This window comes from Chlorocebus sabaeus, chromosome 25, assembly GCF_047675955.1.
Source record: "Chlorocebus sabaeus isolate Y175 chromosome 25, mChlSab1.0.hap1, whole genome shotgun sequence".
Classification (NCBI taxonomy): domain Eukaryota; kingdom Metazoa; phylum Chordata; class Mammalia; order Primates; family Cercopithecidae; genus Chlorocebus; species Chlorocebus sabaeus.
Window position 1 is genome coordinate 75283258 of NC_132928.1, and position 23616 is coordinate 75306873.

General features: G+C 36.7%; 1 protein-coding gene across 1 annotated transcript in view; it reads left to right on the forward strand.

Moving 5' to 3' along the window:
• The window catches only part of RYR2 (ryanodine receptor 2), a 783951-nt gene that overhangs the window by 285817 nt on the left and 474518 nt on the right, over positions 1–23616 (forward strand). Inside the window, exon 3 of the mRNA XM_073011864.1 lies at positions 1356–1460. Coding sequence (XP_072867965.1) covers positions 1356–1460 — 105 coding nt within the window. The remainder of the gene's footprint in view (positions 1–1355; positions 1461–23616) is intronic.

Consider the following 23616-nt stretch of genomic DNA (forward strand, 5'->3'; position numbering starts at 1 on the left):
CTGGCGTCCCAGCTACTTGGGAGACTGAGGCAGAAGAATTGCTTGACTCCAGGAGGTGGAGGTTGCAGTGAGCCGAGATCGCGCTATTGCACTCCAGCCTGGGCAACATAGTGAGACTCCATCTCAAAAAAAAAATTTTTTTTAATATAGATTAATATATGGGAAATACAAGTATAGCTCTCCTACATGCATATATTGTGTAGTGGTAAAGTCTGGGCTTTTAGTGCACCCATCACCTGAATTGTGAACAGCCAGTCAATTCTCATCCTCGTTCCTTTACCTCCTAAGTTGAGATTTTGAGAATTTGTGCTGTATTGATTGAGATAGAAGTTTAAGAGAAAGAGAAAAGAAAATGAATGGAGGATGAAAAAATAAAGCAATATACATACACACAGAACAGGACCAAGTTAGAGGCAAAATATAGCATCCAAGTTGAATAAAACAAAGTAATCGCTGTCTTGTGGATAAGGAGAAACCTGTGTCTGTGAATATTTTATACTAATTCAGTTTTATATTTGCTTATCTTTAATATTAATTTGAGAAAAGTGCTATTTTTCTGTTCTTTAATTTTTTTTATCAGCAGACTGAATGGTAAGTTAGAAATGAATGCATAAGAATCAGAGAAATCTGGATTTTAATCCTTAGCATGAAACTTTTATAACTCTGTGACTTTGGAAAAGGAACCTAACTTCTCTGTTTATCCTGTTCACACAAGACATAGTAACAATCCTTACTATAGACGACCGCAGGAGTTATAGATAAAGATCCTGGGGCAATGCATATCAGAGTAAGCTGTGTCTCCTTACATTTTCAGAGCTGTTATTGTTGCTCAGCAAATGGCAGCTGTTGCTGTCTGTGGTTTTTTGTTGTTGTTGTTGTTTTTTGAGATGGAGTCTCGCTCCGTTGCCAGGTCTGGGGGGCAGTGGTGTGATCTTGGCTCACTGCAACCTCTGCCTCCTGGGTTCAAGCTGTTCTCCAGCCTCAGCCTCCTGAGTAGCTGGGATTACAGGCTTGTGCCACTGCATCCAGCTAATTTTTGTATTTTTAGTAGAGATGGAGTTTCACCATGTTGGTCAGGCTGATCTCGAACTCCTGACGTCAGGTGATCCATGCACCTTGGCCTCCCAGAGTGCTGGGATTACAGGCGTGAGCCACCGCGCCTGGCCGCTATCTGTGGTTTTAAAATGTATTAAACGTGAGGGAGTAATGACAGTGTTTCTTGATGACTGGGGAACTTGCAGTAGAAAGTTGACAAATACTCTTTCTATGAAAGAAACTGGAGCCTCCTAAGGTAAGCTGGGTCTGGATGCTTGATGAAGATGACACTGCTGATGGCTCTTCCTCTTTCTGTGCAGAATGTGCCCCCAGACCTCTCCATCTGCACCTTTGTGCTGGAGCAGTCCCTCTCTGTCCGGGCCCTGCAGGAGATGCTGGCTAACACCGTGGAGAAATCAGAAGGGGCAAGTACCCAATTTATGTAGACTTGTAGTATTTTAATGAGCTCGGCTACTATACGAATAATTTCTTTCACAGGTGTCAGAGAGTTTCTTTTTGCTGAAATAAGTTGATGCCTGTCAGTTGGAATTTCCTTAGGATTGACTTTCTGCTTTATCCAGCATATTTGTGGTGTCTTGAAAACTAAAAAAAAAAAAAAATCACAAGCTTGATGTGATCTGTGTCACTAGGCCTCGTGCTTATGTCTGTGATTTAAAACCAACCTTTCTTTGAGCATTTCTATGTTTTCTTGCATTTTCAGAGCTGTTATTGTTATTATTTTAACTCATCGCTTTATGCATGGCTATTTGTCATTAACCTTTATTTCATTTTCAAACGTCTCTCACTATGTGACTATGTTCTGAGCTTTTTCATGGAAAGTAAAATTTCATGGCACTGTTATATATTTTAAGTAACCAAATTTTGCTGATATGGCTTTAGTCTATTGTAATTTTAAAAACAGCTAATCCTTTTCCTCTGAAAATTGATTTTGTTTTTCTTTTTTGAGATGGAGTCTTGCTCTGTCGCCCAGGCTGGAGTGCAGTGGTGCAATCTCGGCTCACTGCAAGCTCTGCCTCCTGGGTTCACGCCATTCTCCTGCCTCAGCCTCCCGAGTGACTGGGACTACAGGCATCCGCCACCACGCCTGGCTAATTTTTTGTATTTTTAGTAGAGACAGGGTTTCACTGTGTTAGCCGGGATGGTCTTGATCTCCTGACCTCGTGATCCACCTACCTCGGCCTCCCCAAAGTCCTGGGATTACAGGTGTGAGCCACCGCGCCCGGCCCTGAAATTGTTATGTGGTTTCCTAATGCAAGTATTTTTCTTTCAAAGCCTATTTGGTTATTTTATTTTCAATGAGACTTGCTGTGACGGATATCTGGGCTGTTACCCAGTCTTGACCAATTTATTAAAGTTTAGAATTAAGCAGGAGGATTAATGGTCAAATATTTGTTTCCAGGTTTTTTTAATTTTTATTTTTTGGTATTGTAATTACTGCAGTGCATGGTTTAATATAGTATAGTATTTCCAGAGATAAAACTGAAAATTTTATTTTGCCATTATTGATCTATATGTTGCTGTTGTTAATCATTACTCTGGTCTGGATGAGTAAAAAGATTAAAAAATGGTAATACATAAATGATTATCCATAGAAATGAGCCATCAGTTATAACATTATTTTCATCAGCCTTGTAGTTTTTAAAATTTTAGTATCATGCAGCTTAGGACTTTACTTGATTTGTGCATTAGTTCTAAATTAAATTTTAGCAGTATACTATTATGTGGGGAAGAGAAACTTTAGTGATTTTTATTTGGAATTAGACTAAAAGCTTATTTTACAAAAGCTTGGTATTTTAGTTTTTCAGGTTCATTTTTTGCTTATAGCAAAGTTTGAAATTATTAAAATATATAAAGTTTCTTTTAAACATTTTTATTCTTTCATGCAAACCTTTTCAGGTACACTTAAATTATGAAAGAAAACAATTCTCAATTTAGTGTCATTTCTACCTGAAATAACCCCTCCTGATTTTTAAAAATCCCTGAGTCATATCAACTTTGATATGCAAATCAGCCTTTATAAAGAAAGATCGTTTTTATTTGGCATTAGCATTTAGAAAAATGCATCTTGCCATTTCATCTGTCTTTATAGATAACAACTTAGAACTAACTTGCCATAAATTTAATTTTTATATTGCTAAGTTGTGTTTTTTAAATTTAACAACTTTGAGAAGATCTATTGTCTTCTTCAAATCATGAGGTTGGGCTAGGCAAACTCTAAAGTTTCTTGGAATAGAGGAAGTAATTTGAAATACTGTTTTAGAATTTGTGGTTTTTTTTGAGATGGGGTCTTGCTGTATTGCCCAGCTTGGTCTTGAGCTCCTGAGCTCAAGCAATCCTCCTGCCTCAGTCTCTGGAATATCTAGAATTACAGATGTATCCCACTGTACGCAGCTTCTAGGATTTATGTTTTCAAGACATTTAATAGTTAGAATTTTTGGATCTCTTCAAATATTTTTATTTAGCTGAATTTAGTTTTGAATTGTTCACTCTCTAGAATGTCTCTATCACAGATAAAGTAGTAATTTGTGTGATGTGTTGAACACTATTTTATAAAGTGCAGTATAGTTACCATAAGACATGAATTAGGGGTCAGGCGCCGTGGCTCACGCCTGTAATCCCAGCATTTTGGGAGGTGGAGGCGGGCGGATCACAGGGTCAGGAGATTGATACCCTCCTGGCTAACACAGTGAAACCCAGTCTCTACCAAAAATACAAAAAATTAGCCAGGCGCAGTGGCAGGCACCTGTAGTCCCAGCTACTCCGGCGGCTGAGGCAGGAGAATCACTTGAACCGGGAGGTGGAGCTTGCAGTGAGCTGAGATAGCGCCACTGCACTCCAGCCTGGCTGACAGAGTGAGACTCCATCTCATTAAAAAAAAAAAAAAAAAAAAGACATGAATTAGGAAGTGTAATTTGAGAAAAAACTGCTACAAGGAAGAAACACTTTGCATGAAGCTGAAACCTATTTCTGGTTACTAGTAACTTTTAGGAAGAAATCAATGTCAAATAGCTCAACAGGTTACTGTATGTTAGGGAAAGATGAAAGTTTCTGTCATACTGCTGAGTGTTTTTGATTACACCCAGAAATGATATTCATGCCTAGCTTGCCACAGGTGATGCCGGTTCACTAGCATAGCCCCAGCCACAGCGTTGGAGGAAGGGTTCTGGAGGTCTCTTTTGTATTTATGGATTTGGAGGTAGCCTGAGCAATGGGGGGTATCCTGGAGGACCCCTGGGGTGGTCAGGGTTAGGGAGCACTGTGGGGACTTGGGGCAGCAACTGTTTACCAAGAAGGATAGATATTCTCCACTTAACCATTTTATTCATTCAAGTGCACACCAGCTAAATATCATGTCTGATGATATGTGATCCATGGATGATATGTGGCCAATGGATGCTGCTGGCACTTGTAGGAAACAAGTCTTCTGTACTCCAAATATCATCTTTTCTAGTACCTGATAATGTCTCCTTTACGCTCATTATGGAGCTCTAATGGGGAATCCTGTTATCAGTCAAATTACTGTATCCAGGTTAATAAATCATATGTAGTTTGCTTAAATGAAGAGCCACTTTTTCTAGGATGAAGTGTGCCAGAAAGGTAATGTGAATTTTCATGAAATCATTTCTTTCCTTTCAGATGAACAGTGAATCAAAAAGAACCTTGTGTTCCCTGATTCCCAACTCTTTCGAGTCAACTTTCATTACAAAGCCTTGTTCTTTTTTATTTAATAATTCTTTAATTTCTTATGTAATTCAGTAAATAATACTTATACTGTTTCATGTCCAAAATGTTATCATATGCACATAGCAATACAAACACACTTGACGATGATAAGGAAACATTTTCCATTTAGTACCATGGCTTTGTTTTTTGTGGTTAAGGACCATTTTGCTAGTATTCTTGGATCACGAATAAATACGTGGTTTTCATAAAATGGTTAGGGAAACTTAGCAGAAAATTCCCAATGTCATTTGTGACAAAGTAAATCATGAACATTATAACAGAAGAAGAGGTATGTAAGATGAAATGGGAGAAAATATTACCTAATCTATGAAGTTTTGGTTCCCTAAAAAGTTGCTTATTGTGACTATTAGTAAAATAACTCATATTTTTGTGGCACCAAAATCATTCTGAAGGATTTCATCTAAGTGGATTTTCTTAAAATGTCTGTTTAATTAAAAAAAGTACATATATATATTAAAAGAGAGACCTAGATCCAATATCTATATAATTACATTGACTATCATTTAGCTTTTATTCTTCTTAAAATCATGTCAATGGTAAATAGGTCAAGACCTGTTTATGTCAGTAGCTGCCCACAGAACCTTTCAGATCTTGAGGATGGAGACAGTACACAGGCAATGAGAAGGAGAAGGTGTCTGTTGAGCAGCACCTATCTCTCCAGCCCCGTTTTCTCTGGGCATCAGCCTATGCACATTCTTGCTTCTGCTGTTCTATTTCCCCCACTGGGTTTACTGTGGTTCTGGATAATGTCGCTTGCAAGTCTACCTCTGTATTGCTCTTCTTGCTCTCCAGATCTGTTTTGCATATGGATGATATAGCATAGGGTTAAAAATAGGCTTTGTTGTTGTAGAGAACTGCTTGAGAATACCAGTTCTGCCATAGTTAGCTCTGTGGCCTTGGGGAGGATAACTTTATCATCAAGGCTTAGTAATGATTAAATGATAGTGGATGTTGTTATTGTTTTACTTATTCTTTTTTGTGTACTTTTAAACTCCCTGGGTTGGACTGTTGCTAATTCGTGACTGCCTTTTCTCTGGCCTTGATGGCTTTCTTCCTTCTCTGGGACATAGCCGGTCCAAAATCCCCACTTCCTCCCCTCGACCCCAGTATCCTAACCAATTCTGGCACATGTAGTTTGCCAATTTAATGATGCCACGACAGTGTTAGAATAGAGAGTTGATGATAGCATTTGCTTATTTCCATGAGTTTTGTAGTTAATAAAGTTTCATAATTTAGGTGATATTGTGCTTTTGGCTGTTCCTTTTATCTTAATTCACAAAATTATGATAGACACTTTTCTGTCATACAATTTTATTTGTCATGCCCAATTTAATTTAAGGATTTCATCTCATATGAGCACAGATACCAAGTTAGAGGTGACATAATGTAGTAGAAAGGGCTTTGGTTTTGGAGTCCAGGAAATTTACTGAACATTCTTCTTCAAGTAATATTTATAATAATTACCATCTGTTGAAAGGGCATGACTTTGGTTTAATGCCATGAGTCCAATATATGACTTGTACGTTCTGTTTAGGATGGCATATTTTAAAATACACATTGAGTATCCTTTCTGCCTTTTGGTTTCATTGTTTCTGGGGGAATTGAAGGACCTTGTCCTTTTCAACTCTAGCTTATGGCCACTTGACTAGGTCCCTTTATTATTAGAATATTGTAGATTGAACTAGAGAAAAAATTAAAATTAACCATTCTTTTCTCCTTACATCCTGCTCTGTGATGGAGAAATAGATGAACATTTATGATTTAAGTGATTATGATTTGAATCATTCATTCATTTGCTGTATATTCCTCATGAGCATGGGTACTGGTAGTTTGCTACTATGTCAGTTGTGAATGATACTTTGAATATCTATAAAATTCACAATGTAATGTTATAAATACTGTGATGAGCAAATAATATTGAATTGAATATTAAATAAATCCAATTCTAATCATTTAGTGCTAAGTTTTTCAACATTTATAAGATAAATTATATCTTCTAAAGGCTCTAGGTATGGAAATTTAAGTGTGTATTTGGTCATCAATGAGTTTACAACTGCAGGGATAGAAAAACAATTATAGTATAATTTCATGTATGTTATAGAAGTGTATATAATTATCATGTTAGCATGAAGAAGTTCCACATGTATGTGGAAACAATTAGAAGTAATATTAAAACTATTAATAGAAAAATCGTTTCAAAATTTTTTCCAAGGAACAATTTGAGCCCAGTAGGCAATTCTTTAAAATTTTAATAGAAAATAGGCCGGGCATGGTGGCTCACACCTGTAATCCCAGCACTTTGGGTGGCCGAGGTAGCGGAGCACAAGGTCAGGAGATCGAGACCATCCTGGTTAACATGGTGAAACCCCATCTCTACTAAAAAGTACAAAAAATTAGCTGGGCATAGTGGCGGGCGCCTGTAGTCCCAGCTACTCGGGAGGCTGAGGCAGGAGAATGACGTGAACCCGGGAGGCGGAGCTTGCAGTGAGCCGAGATGGTGCCACTGCACTCCAGCCTGGGTGACAGAGCAAGACTCCGTCTCAAAAAAAAAAAAAAAAAGTAATAGAAAATAATACTTGTCAGAAAGACAATCCAAAACATGTCCAGAGATATTCTTAAAATGATTTTTATGTTTCAGTTTAGTAAAATGCCTTGTTTTATAAGAAACTGTAATGATGTTTCTTCTTTCCAAATTACATACTGTCTTCAAAGTACAAAATATTACAATGACTTAATTATTATCAGACTCAGACACGTCCAGCTTTTATGAAAAATGGAGCTGTAGAATGTGGAGGAGTAAAACACTTGTGTTGACCAGGAGCAGTGGCTGACACCTGTAATCCTAGCACTTTGGGAGGCCGAGGTGGGTGGATCACCTGAGGTCAGGAGTTTGAGACCAGCCTGGCCAATGTGGAGAAACCCCGTCTCTATGAAAAATACAAAAATTAGCCGGGTGTGGTGGCGCACACCTGTAATCCCAGCTACTTGGGAGGCTGAAGCAGGAGAATCGCTTGAACCCGGGAGATGGAGGTTGCAGAGAGCAGGTGCTCCAGCCTGGGCAACAAAGTGAGACTCTATCTCAAAATAAATAAATAAATAAATAAATAAATAAATAAATAAATAAATAACACTTATGTCATTCTTTTTATAAAAGCCCTATCTCTTTAAGACATGTACTCTAAAAACATTAAAAAATGCATGAGACTGGGCACAGTGGCTCACACCTGTCAGCCCAGCACTTTGGGAGGCTGAGGCATGTGGATCACTTGAGGTCAGGAGTTCGAGACCAGCCTGGCCAACATGATGAAACCCCATCTCTACTAAAACCACAAAAAATTAGCCAGGTGTGGTGACACGTGCCTATAATCCCAGCTACTTGGGAGACTGAGGCACAAGAATCACTTGAACCTGGGAGGTGGAGTTTGCAGTGAGCCCAGGTCGTGCCACTGCACTCCAGCCTGGGCAACAGAGCAAGTCTCCATCTCAATTAAAAAAAAAAAAAAAATGCATTGGGAAGCAACTGACTAAATTTACTGCTATATAAATTTAAAAACATACATTTTTGAAACACTGAAGCCCCATAAATTACTTTTTAAAAGTACATTTATCAAACATTGAAGCCCCAATTTCACGCAGGTAATTGTACCTAAGATCATTTTATATAAATGCAAGAGCAAAAGAGGAAGAAGATCTGTGTATTATCTCATGGTGGTTAAAGCTCATAGATTATAGTGCAAATTCCCTGAGTTCATTTCCTAGTAACATAATTACTTAACCTTTCTGTGCCTCAATTTTCTCATTTATAATGTGGGAAAAAATACTAGCATCTCCCTTTGTTGTGAGAATTAAATAATATAAGTAAAATGTGTAGAACAATCCTGGCATGCAAGAAGCACTGTGGGTATGCTGTCATCATTGTGATGGTCTCTGCATTGAGTATGCCTGAGTAAGCTCCTACCAGATCTGATCCTTCTGAAAAAAACAACTATAATCTCTGGACAAAATACAAAAACAAAACAATGAACACCCACAACAGTGAAACCTTCAATTACCTGAAGGCCCTAGCTATAGTTGCTCCATAGCTGCTGTTACAAGATACCGCCAAGTTGATGGCTTAAAACAACATACATTTATTATCTTCTAGTGTTAGAGGTCACAAGTCTAAAAATCAGTCTCTGTGGGCTAAAATCAGGGTGTTGGCAGCACTACATTGCTTCCAGGGACTCTAGGGAATTATCTGTCTCCTTGCCTTTTCTAGCCTACATTCTTGGCTTGTGACCCATCCTCCACCCTCAAAGCCAGCAGTGACCTACCATGTCACATCTTCACAAGTCCCAGTGATTAGGATGTAGATGGATGTGCTGAGCTTGAGTAAGATGTTATTGAAAGATCAAATGAAAGTGAGAGCAATCAAGCTGAAAAATGACTGAAAAGTATATTTTTGATTTGACAGGAGCCTGATTTTCTTGCAAACCAATCAATAGGAATTTCAATCTATCTTATGTACAACATGCCAATTCATAGATTCACATACATTATGCATTTAACGAGCTTCATTCTCTGAAGGTTTTCTGAGTTTTCAGTAGTTAATCATGTGACTTAGAATTTAAATTTAAATATATTTTCATATTGCATGCATAGTAGATACTAATTACTTTTAACAATAACATTAATGAAAAATAACTTAAAAAATGAGGATATCTATAAATGCAATTTGTTGCGTTCCTGTCGTATTCCAGATAGGCACCTTCCTGAAACACGAGTGCAAAATAGTGAGTGTGGTATTATTTTTCTTTGTGAATAGGAGCCTGTTCAGTCTTTGGCTATAGTCTCTTCTGTGGGAGATAACAGTATTTAAAATGTGGTCACAGTTCCAACAGTAGATCTTAATATTTCTTGTATATCCTCATTCTTCTGGTCTTTTGGTATCTGCTCAGAGGCACTACACTGTAAAGCCTTCTTTGTTCAAGCTCTAGGGCAGATAGATCAAGGATCAAAATGAAAAGAGTTAATGTTGTGTCCACTCTAGTTGAGTTTTATGTTGATGATTTCTTTCCATTAAAGCACATTCGGGTAATGTGGAGGAAAAAGGAAGAATTGATGAATTTTGTGGTTCATATGATATAAATTGTGTTCTGTATATTATTAAAAGTAGATTTCTCAAATGGCTGGGCTAATGACTCACTGGAAAAAAATGAGGTTTAACACTTGACATTGTTCGTCCATTTTCATATATGCTCTGTATAAGTCTCCAGTAAAATACAGAATTAAACTCCATTAAAATATGGAACTAGGATGTAAAACTGTGATCATACTTTAAATAGCATAAATGTAGAGATATCTGTCACTGAAGAGACTATAGCCAAAGGCTGAACAGGCTCCTATTAACAAAGAAACATAATACCACACTCATTATGATTTATTTGTGTTTCAGGAAGATGCCTGCCTAGAATATGATAAGAACTCAACAAATTGCATTTATATATATCCTCATTTGTTTATTTAGTTATTTTTAATTAATGCTATTGTTAAAAGTAATTAGTGTCTACTAAGCATACAATATGCAAATATACTTAAATTCTAAATCATTAAAATGTTTTATTTTTATAACAGTAATATATGAGTATGAAATAAAAATACCCTCTTCATAATCCTCATTCTCCCCTAAGATAACCACAGCCAAAAGATTGGTATATAACCATATATAACGTTATGCATAAAAATATTATATAAATGGAATCATATACTGTCTTGTCATCTTTTACCATTTAATTATATATGGTTTTTTAAAAATAAGGACACAAAATGTCCAGAGGAAGAGAAGATTCAGATTTAGTTGATCCAAGCTCTGGCTCAGATTTCCATAGTTCTCTTTGGTCTGTTCTGTGTTTGCTTGGTTCACAGACTAGCTTCCCACATGACTACAAGATACTTTGTAGGAATTTCAGGGATGATATCCAAAGTCAACATCATCTGTAGGCACAAAGAGGAGCTGACTTTCTTTATTTCTAAAAGCAAGGCACTTTCCCCAGGAACTCCCTGGCAGAATTTCCCTCATGCCCATTGTCACATACCCATAGCTAATTTATTTACTCCCAAGAGAAAATGAGGCCAGCACCACTGGCTCTGACCATGGGGATGGCCATAGGGAAGGATACTTCTAAGAACTAGGTTCTTTTATCGGGAGGAGGAAGAGAATTGTATGTGAAAATGAAGGTCAGATAATTTCTAACATTGTCTGCTACATAGAGCAGATACATAGTTAGCTTCTGTATGCTTTCACTGGAAATGTTTATATTTGGGACTCCCCATGTTCTTGAGCCAAACCAGGACCAACAAGTGAAATCTTTGCCTAGGAAAACAAATCCAACTCTGTGCTCAGGTGTCTCCATGGCCAAGAGATAGAAAGCGCCATGTCCATTCTCCACCTGTCTCATTCATACGGTGTTCATTCCACAAACAGAGATTGAGTTACTTTTGTGCATTCTGGAGCTAGGGGGACAGGGATGAATAACAATGCCTCCTTGCTCTTGAGACTCTTAGCAATCTAATAATAAAGAGAGTAGATAAATAGAATGTGGTATGAACCTACTTTCATAGTAAATAGTTCAATCAGAGAACAGAGGAGAGATCTAATTACCTACCCAACACTCTCCCGTTGTACGTCCTCGTAGCTGTGAAATGCTGAATGGATTAGTGTGTGTTTATATTGTAGACAGTATGATGCTACTAGCTATTTATATCTGAAACTTCCATTCTCAAATATCTAGTCTAACTTGACATTATTTTAAGGGACTGTATTCTGTTTACCTTCCTATTCAGGAACATCTCTGGTAAAGCATAAATAATACTTCCATAATTAGATTATAATGCCAATAAATTCACAAATTTACTCATTAATGTGATATTTAGCCAGCATCTTGTCCAAAGCCTCTGTATATAAATATGTACCTACCCTTCATCTGCAAAATTGATGCAGTGATGTAAAGGTGAATGTGATTATAATCTCCTGAAGGGCTCATAGCTAAAAATATTCACTGAGTAACAATTATCCATCTATCACTTAGGTGAATGTGGAAACTTGTCGGTGGTTGAAAGATGCGTCTTTCAGTTTTACTGTCTTTCTGTTTCTAGAAAGACAACCTTCTACTCAGAAGCCAAGGATATTCCATATTTCTAAGTATTTGAATGACGTGGTTTCCAGACTCTGTCATCAAACTCAATAAGGAGGTCAATTTAAGCAGCATGTAATTTAATCACAGTGGCGTAGTTAGGCACTGTTTTAGATTATGAATCTTGAATGTATAGATTATTTTATATGATTAGTCTCATTCAATTTGGACATCTTCCTCAGCTATTTGTGTGTGTTTATAATAGAAAAAATTTTCATTTGTAAACATATGATAACAAATAAATGACATGGTGTATTTCTGATTCAATTGTAATAAACCATTCTGCAATTTATGAGTGACTTAAAGATATGTGGAACCTATTGAGTCAGCCATTCTCAATGTTTTTTCTTTTTTTGAGATAGAGTCTCATTCTGTCACCCAGGCTGGAGTGCAATGGTGCGATATCCTTCCCAAAAAACAAACACAAAAGCAAAAACAACAACTAACACTTCCTGCATTTTGTGTATGTGTGTGTGTGTGTGTGTGTGTTTTCTTCAAAGCACTCAACACCTTCTGAAGACTATGTAATCCTGGTCTGTTTATTGCCTTCCTATCCCCATTAGAGTGTAAATCTCAGGAGTGCAGGCCCCTGGGTCTGTGGTATTCACTTGCTATACAACTAACATCCAAGACAATGCATGTTATGTACTAGATATTCAGGAAATATTTGCTGACTGGAAGGTCTGTGGTATTCACTTTCGATACCACTAATATCCAAGACAATGCATGTTATATACTAGATAGTCAGGAAATATTTGCTGACTAGAGGGACTATGAGATAGAATTTACAGACCAAAAATTAAGGGGCTGAAAAGTACCAAAAATTCTGTTTCTGCTACTGTAGTTAACAGTTTTGAGCATATGGTAGAGCTTTCTTGTCTGCTAAGTACAGCTGTTTTTGAATTTGCCTCTCTATGTTGGGAGAAAAGGCATATTTTTGAAAGGGAAAGTCAGAAAATAACCTTTTGGATTTGGTAATCCTCCATCTTTATTTGCCTGACACAGTCCAGGTTAATACCTGTGGTCACAGTTTAATCACTATTAGTTCCCCCTTTTGTTGTCCAGAGTGTCCCTGTCTAGATGAGAAATTACATGGTCATCCCTAGTCATGGTGTCTTCGTGAATCCGATAAAACTTATAGAATCTATTTACAGAAGGCAGTACAAATAATATGCACGCATACAAAATCTTGTGTTTCGTCTCTGATTTGAAGACTTAAATAAGTCTTCCTTTTATTGAGTTAAATAACTTCTTTTTTTTTTTTTTTTTTTTTCCCACTTAATTCTAGTTCTGTTACCCATGCTGGAGTGCAGTAGTATGATCATAGCTCTCTGCAGCCTCCCGTGCTGGGTCTCAAGGGATCCTCCTGCCTCCTGAGTAGCCAGGACCACAGGCACAAGCCACCATGCCTGGCTAATTAATTTTTTTTTTTTTTTTTTTTTTGTTAAAGATGGGTTATTGGTATATTGCCCAGGCTGGCCTTGAACTCCTGAACTTAAGTGATCCTCCCAGCTTAACCTCCCAAAATGTTGAGATTACAGGTGTGAGCCACCTCACCCAGCTCACACAACCTCTTTAGTGATTGATACAGTCACACATTCTGAGAAGATACACTTTTTTTGCAAGTAATCCCAGAAGTGTGAGAGAAAGGCAAAGACCAGCAGGATCTACACAACTTGAGGATTATACAGACCAGATGGAACATTCTGATAGTGAGCATGAGGTCAGTACTGGTAGTACAACCTGATTACTTTCATGTGGCTTCTGAGATCAGGCCACATGTGACCCCTGACTTCATGGTGAAGCGTTAACTCTTAAGACCACGTGGAACTGTAGAAGGGTCCTTTGCTGGAACCAGAAACCTTAGAACTGTCCTTAGACCACTGAAAAAAGTACAAAGAGCAGCGCAGGAAGAGCACACAGAATGGGCCTAATATTGCCGCACACTGATTTCCATAGCCTTGGAAAATGTGAGCCATATGTGAGACAAGAAGAACATATTGAAAGCCTTGCAATATCTGACAAAAGAGAAAAGTAGGCCAGGTTCTGTGGCCCACGCCTGTAATCCAAGCACTTTGGGAGTCTGAGGTGGGAGGAGCACTTGAGCCCAGGAGTTTGAGACCAGCTTGGGCAACATGGTGAAACTGTCTCTACAAAAAATAAAAAAAGTCAATTAGCTGGACATGGTGGCTAATAGCCATAGCCAGCATACCTATAGACCCAGCTACTTCAGAGGCTGAGGTGGTGGGATTGCTTAAGCCTGGGAGATCAAGGCTGCAGTGAGCTGTGCTTGTGCCACCACACTGTAACCTGGATGATGGAGCAAGATGCTGTCTCAAAAAAAACAAAAAAAAAAACCCAAATCTCACACAACAATGAATCAGATTGGACAGTGCAAAGATAGAGATAAATGAAAGTTAAATAACACCAGAGACCACAGAAGAAACAGCAGCTAAACCAGCAAAATTAAATACTTCGTAAGCTGGTGGTAATTGCATTTGTTCACTCTCTTGATATATGATGAGGAACCACGTTCTAGATTCTGTGTAGAGAAAATAGTGAGAGCGAACTGAGTTACTACAGATGCCTCTTCCAGAATAGGACATAAATGGAACGTGTGCCTTGTAAGTATAAACACCCAATAAATGATTTTTTTTTCACATGAAGAAATAGAAACAATGTACCAAGGTCAATGATTAAAAACCGTGATTGTCTTTACACAGTCATGGACTGGAAGTTTTGTTTCTAGTAGTTCCCAGAATAGAAGTATTTGTGTGAATGACAATTATATTATATGTAAGGAAATTAATTATATCATTTATTGATTCTTGAGGTACAGGCTCTAAAGCTCCAGCGTGGATTTGATGTGGGTGGTATTGATTTGTATGTGGTGTCCCCATAAGGTTTTTTTTTTTTTTTTTTTTTTTTTGAGATAAAGTTTAGTTCTTGTTGCTTAGGCTGGAGTGCAATGGCGTGGTCTTGGCTCACTGCAACCTCTGCCTCCTGGGTTAAAGCGATTCTCCTGCCTCAGCCTCCCAAGTGGCTGGGAGGCACCCACCACCACACCTAGCTAATTTTTGTGTATTTTTAGTACAGATGGGATTTCTCCATGTGGGCCAGGCTGGTCTTGAACTCCTAACCTCAGGTGATCCGTCTGCCTTGGCCTCCCAAAGTGCTGGGATTACAGGTGTGAGCCACTACGCCCGGCCCCCATAAGGGGTTTTTAGTTCCTCTGGAAATTATTCAAGCATTGGTTAGGAACAAATATGTGCAGCTGGTTGAATCCAGCTAATGATTGGATTATTCTCATGGCATTTTGTTGGGGGCTGCCTTGATGATGTCTTCTTAGATCTAGGTGTTTAACTTGCCTGTAAGTATTGCACACTGTCCCTCCAGCAGACCGTTCCTAATTTAATTGCTATCATATGACCTCAGTTCTTACAAAGGAATCTAAAACTGTAATCTTACTTTATTTCTAGCTCTAATTAGTTCTTTATACTATTAGTTATCTATCCAAACTGAACTCAGTCCCTGAATATGCTACCCTTTCTTCAGGTATATATTCTCCACATTGTTACCACACGAATTCCTCAACCTAGAATTCTGAGCCTTTCAAAAGTTTACCCCAGCCTTCTCTGCAAATGTCCAAGGAGGTGTCTTCCTTAAACCCTTTCATGAAGCTCCCAGCCAGAAGTAGTATTTCTACTCGTAGAGTTCCTTTTCACTGGGTGTCCACATTTTCTTATTTTTGTCTCTCATTTTATATAGTGATTATTTGATATGTATTTTATAAATTTTATTTACATTAGAATATGGTTTTGTTCAATGTCCATTCTTTAACCAACACCACGTTGTCTTGATTCCTGTAGCTTTATAGTAAGTCTTTTATTTTTTATTTTTTATTTTTTTTGAGATGGAGTCTCGCTCTGTCACTAGGCTGGAGTGCAGTGGCGCCATCTTGGCTCACTGCAGCTAACCTCTGCCTCTCGGATTCAAGCAGTTCTCCTGCCTCAGCCTCCTGAGTAGCTGGGACTACAGGCCCTCACCACCACACCCAGCTAATTTTTGTATTTTTAGTAGAGATGGGGTTTCACCTTGTTGGCCAGGATGGTCTTGATCTCCTGACCTTGTGATCCACCCACCTCGGACTCCCAAAGTGCTGGGATTACAGGTGTGAGCCACTGTGCCCGGCCTATAGTAAGTCTTGAAGTTACGTAATGTCTGTCTCTGACTTTGTTCTTCTCCAATATTGTGATTATTGTGGGTTTTTTGTCTTCCCATATAAATTTTAAAATCAGTTTGTAAAAATCTACAAAATAAATTGCTGAGATTTTGATTGGGATGTACTCAATTGTTAGAATGTTTAAAAAATTTCTGTATTCCTGTGTTTACCTACCAGTTTTTCATAGTGGATAGACCTAACATTTATTTCAGACTTTATTGTTATATGAAATTTACTATTCATAATAGATCTAAGCCCGGGAGGTCAAGGCTGAAGTGCTACTATACTCCAGCCTGGGCGAAAGAGAGAGACTCTGCCAAAAAGAAAAAAAGAAATGTACATGTCCTGAGGATTTGAACAAATTCAGAAAACATTGAAACAGTGTTACATGAGCTGGAATTTATTTAAGAGTAGTAATCAAGTTGATTTTTTTTCTATTAATTTTAGCTAAGCAAAAGTTCCATCATTATTCATGACTGATGATTTCTTTCCTCATATTTATTCTGATGACTTTTTAATCATACATTTAAATTAATATACATTCCTAGAGGTGTTATTCTAAGCTGAATATTTTCTATCAAAGTCTATTATTATGTCTAATAACACTGTTTATCACTATATTTTAGAAATGTCTAATATTAAGATTAGTCCCCCTCTTTCTTTTCCCCTCCCCCCCAAATTGTTCTTACTCTTCTTGACTATCTCCCAAATGAAATTACTTGTGGAATTTAATTTCACTTAGTAATTCTGATAAGTAGCCTCCATGGAAGAGACTTACTATATTCTTTACTTAGCACCCGTCCATCTACTCGAGTTTGTTAACATTAAGGTTTATGCAACAGCCACTTTTAACATATTCTGTGCTTAGAGAAAGGAGATATTGATAATTTTGAGTTAGTGCATATCCAGGCTGGGTGCGGTGGCTCATACCTGTAATCCCGGTACTTTGCAAGTGTCAGGCGGTTGGATCACTCGAGCCCAGGAGTTCGAGACCAGCCTGGGAAACATGACGAGACTCTGTCTCTACAAAAAATAAAAAAATTAGCCAGGTGTGGTACAATGTGCCTGTAGTCCCAGCTACCTGGAAGGCTGAGAGGTGGGAAGATTGCTGAGCCTGGGATGTCAAGGCTGAAGTGAGTGCTACTACTGCTACTATACTCCAGCCTGGTGAAGAGAGAGACTCTGCCTAAAAAAAAAAAAAAAAAAAATTCCTGAGAATTTGAACAAATTCAGAAAACATTGAAATAGTAGTACATGAACTTTTCCTATTCTAAAGTAAGAATAATTTAGAAAGTAGTAGATCTTAGTTCTTTATTACCTAGTTTAAATTTTAAAAGAAAGCATTTATACTTATGAATAAAATTTCTAAACCCTTTCCTTGTATTGAGTTGTATGTGTGTTAGTGTATGAGATTTTTGAGTTTATTGTGCTAAGTCGGCTTCATTGTTTGACAGATCTAAAAAAATGGGGAGAGTTCTGCCTGGCTAATACTGCAAAACCGTAGTAAAGTTAGGAAACTGGGCTAACGTTTAATTAAGTCAATTACTGGCCTCACTTTTGTGCTTCATTTGCTCATTTAAACTTATGGTAAATTTCTTTCTCAAACTAATGGCAGAAAAGACTTTGTGGTCTCATGCTGTTAAAGTGCATATCACTTACAATATTACAGTATGAAGAGATGCTTTTCCTTTTATTTATAATTCTCCCACATTAATGTCATGTCTGTCTGTTCTAATTTAGTGCTTCGTATTTTTCGTTTTAAATGTACCTGGTCTGCTCCTGTGAACATTTAGGTAGATACCTCAGTTTGAGGTCCTGTGAATCTGTGATTCTGTTATTTGTAAACATGTATGAAAATGGAAAAGAGGTTGGGCATGGTGGCTCACACCTATAATCCTAGCACTTTGGGAGGCAGGAGGATTGCTTAAAGCTGAGAGTTTGAGAGCAGCCTGGGCAACAAAGAGAGACCCCTGTCTCTACAAAAAAAAAAAAAAAAAAACTAGTTGGACGTGGTGGTGTGCACCTGTAGTCCCAGCTACTCAGGAGGCTGAGGTGGGAGGATTACTAGAGCCTAGGAGTTCCATGCTGCCCTGAGCTGTGATTGTACCACCCTAGGTAACAAAGCGAGACCCCGTCTCAAAAACAAACACAAACAATCAAAAAGCCAGAGAGACAGAGAAAAATAAAGAAAAATACATACCTATAATAGTAGGTTCTCAATATATATGTTTCTTTCCCTTTCTTCTTTCAAGATGAATTCACTGCTTGTTGAAATATAACTAACTGATCTAAATGCTGATGTTTTAATGAAAAGTATATAATGTGGATTTCATTTAATTCTGTCCTAAATCACAGTTTGGCCACATACGTAACAAATCCCTAGGCACCAAGGATTTTGGGTTTTGTTGGGAAGAAAACATCTAGGCCAGAAACAATGTATTTTTACTTTGTTTTGAATCTTTTATTGTTTGGATCAGACCTTGTTTAAAACATTTAGAGAAAAAATTTAATAGGTCCGTTTCTGCCAGTAGACTAATATTCCAGCTGTGGGAAAAAAGAGAAACAAGCAAAACACCCATACCTCCTCCAAACCAGAAGTTTTAAAAGGATTAAATTTGAAAGATTTAATCAGAATATATTCAATTTAAAAGGAAATAAGATTGAGGCATTGGAAACTTCTGAGGTAGCTAGGACTTGAAGAGACCTAAATCCCAGCAGTAAGAGAAGTGCACTGAGGTAGGTCTAACATTTTTTTATACCACTTTTCCCTTTGGCGCATTTGCTGAGTATTCATTTGGGCAGAGATTAAGGCAGAGGAGCCTGCAAAGTTTATGTAATCTCAGGCCTGACAACATAGGCAGAATTTGAGGGTACAAGATCTTGAAGGAAAAGAGATAGAAATAAGGCTTACCCTCTGAAGAGGCTTTCCCCTTGAGTTATTTCTCTGTTGGTTGTGGTGTTTTATTATTATTATTATTATTATTGTTACAAGACAGGGTTTCCTTGTCCAGGCTGGATTTGAACTCCTGGGCTCAAGCAATTGTCCTCTCAAGTAACTTGGATAACTGGCATGTACCACTATTCCAGATCATTTTTCTGTTATTAACCTTTGGGAAACAAGCTAAGAAGCTTAGCGGAAAGCAGATCAAAAGGTCAGCAGTATAGTCAGATGTGACTATTGATTCTATGAAACAATTCTAATAATGTCTTGTGAGGTCTAATCTTGTGCTGGGGGGCCAAAAATTTGTTTCAGTGGTTGCTAAGGAGTAGGGATTTTGATAATCATTCCAGGCTCTCAGTTGGAATCCTTGGAAGTTATAATTACTAGGAGAGAGGGTGAACTAAAGGTAGACTGAATCTTGCTAAGTCTGAAACCCAGCCTTCAATCTACTCAACTCAAATGGAATTGGTGTTATCTGCCCATCGTCTAGCTGCCAGCCATAGGTACATCTTTTCTGGAGGAAGAAACAGAATTCGCTTGTATACAGATTTTAACACACAGTATCTGATGTGCAGTTAAAAATGTTATTAGGCATATAAGGAGTCAGGATCAAGAGAAAATCTGACAGTAGAAATAGACCCGTAAGTGATCCAGATATTGGAATTATCAGTCACAGACCTTAAAACAATTGTGGAATCTACAACGAAAAAAATCAAATGGAAAATCAAATACTGAAAACCACAATAAGTGAAGTAAGAACTCAGAAGATTAGTTTAACAGCAGCTGGGACATAGTTGAAGAAAGGATTCATGAACTGAAAAATAGATTAGTTGAAAATATCCAGACTGACTTATGTGGAGAAAAGAATATTAAGAATAAAGAGAAAAAATCATAAAAGATGCATTAACTCTAGTAATAAAATCTAACATACAAGTAACTGGATTCCCAAATGGTGATGGATTTGGAGCTATAATAGTGAAATTCAAGATTACTGTCAATCCTAAGAAAGATTAATACTTATAAAACCACACTGTGGTGTACCATAGTAAAAGCGTTGAAAACTAGCAAAATAAAAAAATCTTAAAAGTAGCTAGAGGAGGGAACAAAATTAAAAAGCCATAATAAGACTGATATATGAGGATACGTTAGAAAAATCTGAATCAAAAGACAAAGGCATCTTTAGTGTTGTAAGGAAAAATAATCACTAACTCTGTATTATAGCCAGAGAAAGATGTCCTTCAAAAGTGAGAGTGAAGTAAAGACATTTCCAGACAAATAAAAATTGAGATAATTTAGATATAGGAGAGGGGGTTCTTCAGGCAGAAAGGAAATGATACGAGAGTGAAAACAGGAAATGCAGAAGGGAAAGAAGACTAAGGAAATATGTGGCCAAATGTAAATTAATGCTAACTATACAAAATAATCATATTAATGCCTTATGAGTTTTAAAATATATGTGCAATTAAAATGCACAATGATAATAACGCAAAAGGTGGGAGAGGATAAAATTGTCAAACGTGTTCAAAGATCCTTTTTCTGGAACAAGGTGAAGTTACTAATTTATATTTATAATGAAAGAGTTAATCACAATGGAAGATTATTAAATATCATGGATGAACATGCAACCTCTAGGGTACTAACCGAAAGAATAAGAAAGAATAACCAACAACTTTCCAGAAGGAAAAATGCAATATCAAAATATTTGATTAGTGTAAAGGCAGGAAGAAAGGAGGGAAAAGAAATAAGAACATATGGACTGAATCTGTTCTTAGATTATGGTGATGGTTCACAACTGTGTAACTATACCAAAAAGCATTGAAATTGTGTACTTTAAATAAATGAACTTTATGATATGTAAATTATATTTCCATAAAGCTACGTAAAGAGAATACAAGACCAGTATAATACAGATAATATGATAAATATAACTATATAATAAATATAGACTCATATTTTAAGAATAAAACTAAATGTAAATTGACTAAATACTTCAATCAAAATTCATGGATTGTCAGATTTTATTAACTCCAATTGTATGTTGCTCACCAGAGATACACTTTAAGACTATCTTACAGAAAGAGTAAAAGCTATAGGATGGTAAAGTTGTATATATGGTAAAGTTGAATCTAAAGAAAGCTGGTATAACTATATTAATATCTGAGAAAGAGCTGGGCGTGGTGGCTCATGCCTGTAATCCCAGCACTTTGGGAGGTGAGTGGATCCCTTGAGGTCAGGAGTTCAAGACTAGCCTGGCCAACATGGGGAAACTCCGTCTCTACTAAAAATACAAAAAATTAGCCAGACGTGGTGGCATGTGCATACAGTCCCAGCTATTCAGGAAGCTGAGGCAGGAGAATAGCTTCAACCCAGGAGGCAGAGGTTGCAGTGAGCCAATATCGCACCACTGTACTCCAGCCTGGGTGACAAAAGTAAGAATCCATCTCAAAAAAAAAAAAAAAAAAAAAAAAAAAAAAAAAAAAAAAAAAAAAAAAATCTGGTATCTGAGAAACAATTTAGGGCAGAAAGTATTGTGAGAAATCAAGATGGACATTTCCCTATGATAAAAAAAGTCAGGTTATAAGAAAAATAATTCTGAATTTACATGAATCTAATGACATAGCTTTCAAACTTAAAAAACAAAAATTGACAAAATTATCAGGAGAAATCAATCAACATTCAATGTATAAGACCACGCTTCTCACAGTATAACAATAATCAGGCAAATAAATCAATGAGGATGCAGAAATCTGAACAGCATGATTAATTAACATACATATTGACATTTATAGAACACTGCACCATATGCTGAGAAAGTATACATTTGTTTCAAGTGCAGATGGAGCATTTACCAAAATTGATTATAGAGGAAGTATAAGCAAATTTCAAAGGTTTGAAATAAGAGTGTATTCCTTTCTTATCATATAATTAAGAAATAAGTAACGAAAGGAATTGCAAATCCATAAGTCTAGGAATCAAAAAGTTAATCACAATGGCAAATTATGAGATATTTTTAATTGGATAAAGTAGAAAACATGAGACGTAGCTAAAACTGTGGGTACAGTTAAAACTGAGTAGAGGGAATTTTTTGGCCCCTAAATACATAAGAAGAACTGAATAATCAATTATCTAAATATCTCAAGAAGACCACAAAGAGAAAATATTAAACCTGAAAAATGTAGAAAGAAGAAATAATAAAGAGCAGAATTTATGAAATAGAAAAAATAATAAGGAGCAGAATTTATGAAGTAGAAAGAAACATAAATCATCCAAGCCAATAGCTGGTTTTTTGAAACGACTAATAAAATTGATGAGCCCTTGGAAAGACTGAATACAAAAAAGAGAGAATATAAAATTAACAATATTAGGAATGAAATTAGGAAATCACTGGAGAACCTCCAAACAATGAAAAGATAATAAGAGAATACTGTGAATAGCTTTATTCCAAAGAGATTAAAACTTTCTAGAAACAATATAATGTTAGCAAAATACAGTTTACCAACCCTAACACTAGAAGTGGGAAGTTACATTTATTAAATAAAATGAATTGATCATTAAAGCCTTCTCACAAAGAAGTCCAGGCCCAGATGGCCTCACTGTTTAATTCCACCAAACATATAAGGAAAGAATAATACCAATCTTAAACTCTTTCATAATACTTCCCAGCCGATGTTATGAGGCCAGCATAACCCTGATCCTAAACTATGACAAAGACCTTGCAAAAAAAAAATAATAATAAAGGCATAGACTAATATTCATCAGGGACCATAGGTGTAGAAATCCTCCATAAAATGTTAGCAAAACCATCCCATTGACAGATCAACTCAGTAGCCTATTACAACCAAGTTGGGATTCAAAACCAATTACTGTCATTTACCTTATTAAGAGAAAAAAAGAAAAATGTATTTATTTTAACAGATACTATAAAAACATTTTTAAATATTAAATTCCTATTCATTGCAATATTAGTAAGTTGGCATGTAAAAAAAGTTACTTAAACTGTTAGAAATTATCAAATGCAAAACTGGTGAAATCTTTAATTCTTTGAAGGCAATGTTGAATAAAGTTGGGAAAACTGAGCTTAGCAAAGTCACAGCTCATTATAAATAATTCCGTTATATTTTTACATTCTAGTAAAAAGCAATTACAAAATAAAAATAAGTGATTTCACTTATATTAGTATAATAAAACAACACACACGTAGGAATAACTCTAATGAAAGATGTGCAAACCTTTACACACAAAATTGAAAAACATTTTGAGAAAAATAAAGATGACCTTAAAAAAGGGATAAATATACCATGTTCATATATTGGGAGGCTCAGTATTACAAAGATGACAGTTCTCTTCCAATTGGTTGGGTAGATCAATGTAATCGCAATCAGAATCCCAGCAGGTTTTCTTGTGTGCATGAAAGTTGAAAAAACCAGTTCTCAATGAAGAAGAGCAAGATTATCAAATACAACGTTGAAGAAAAGAACAAG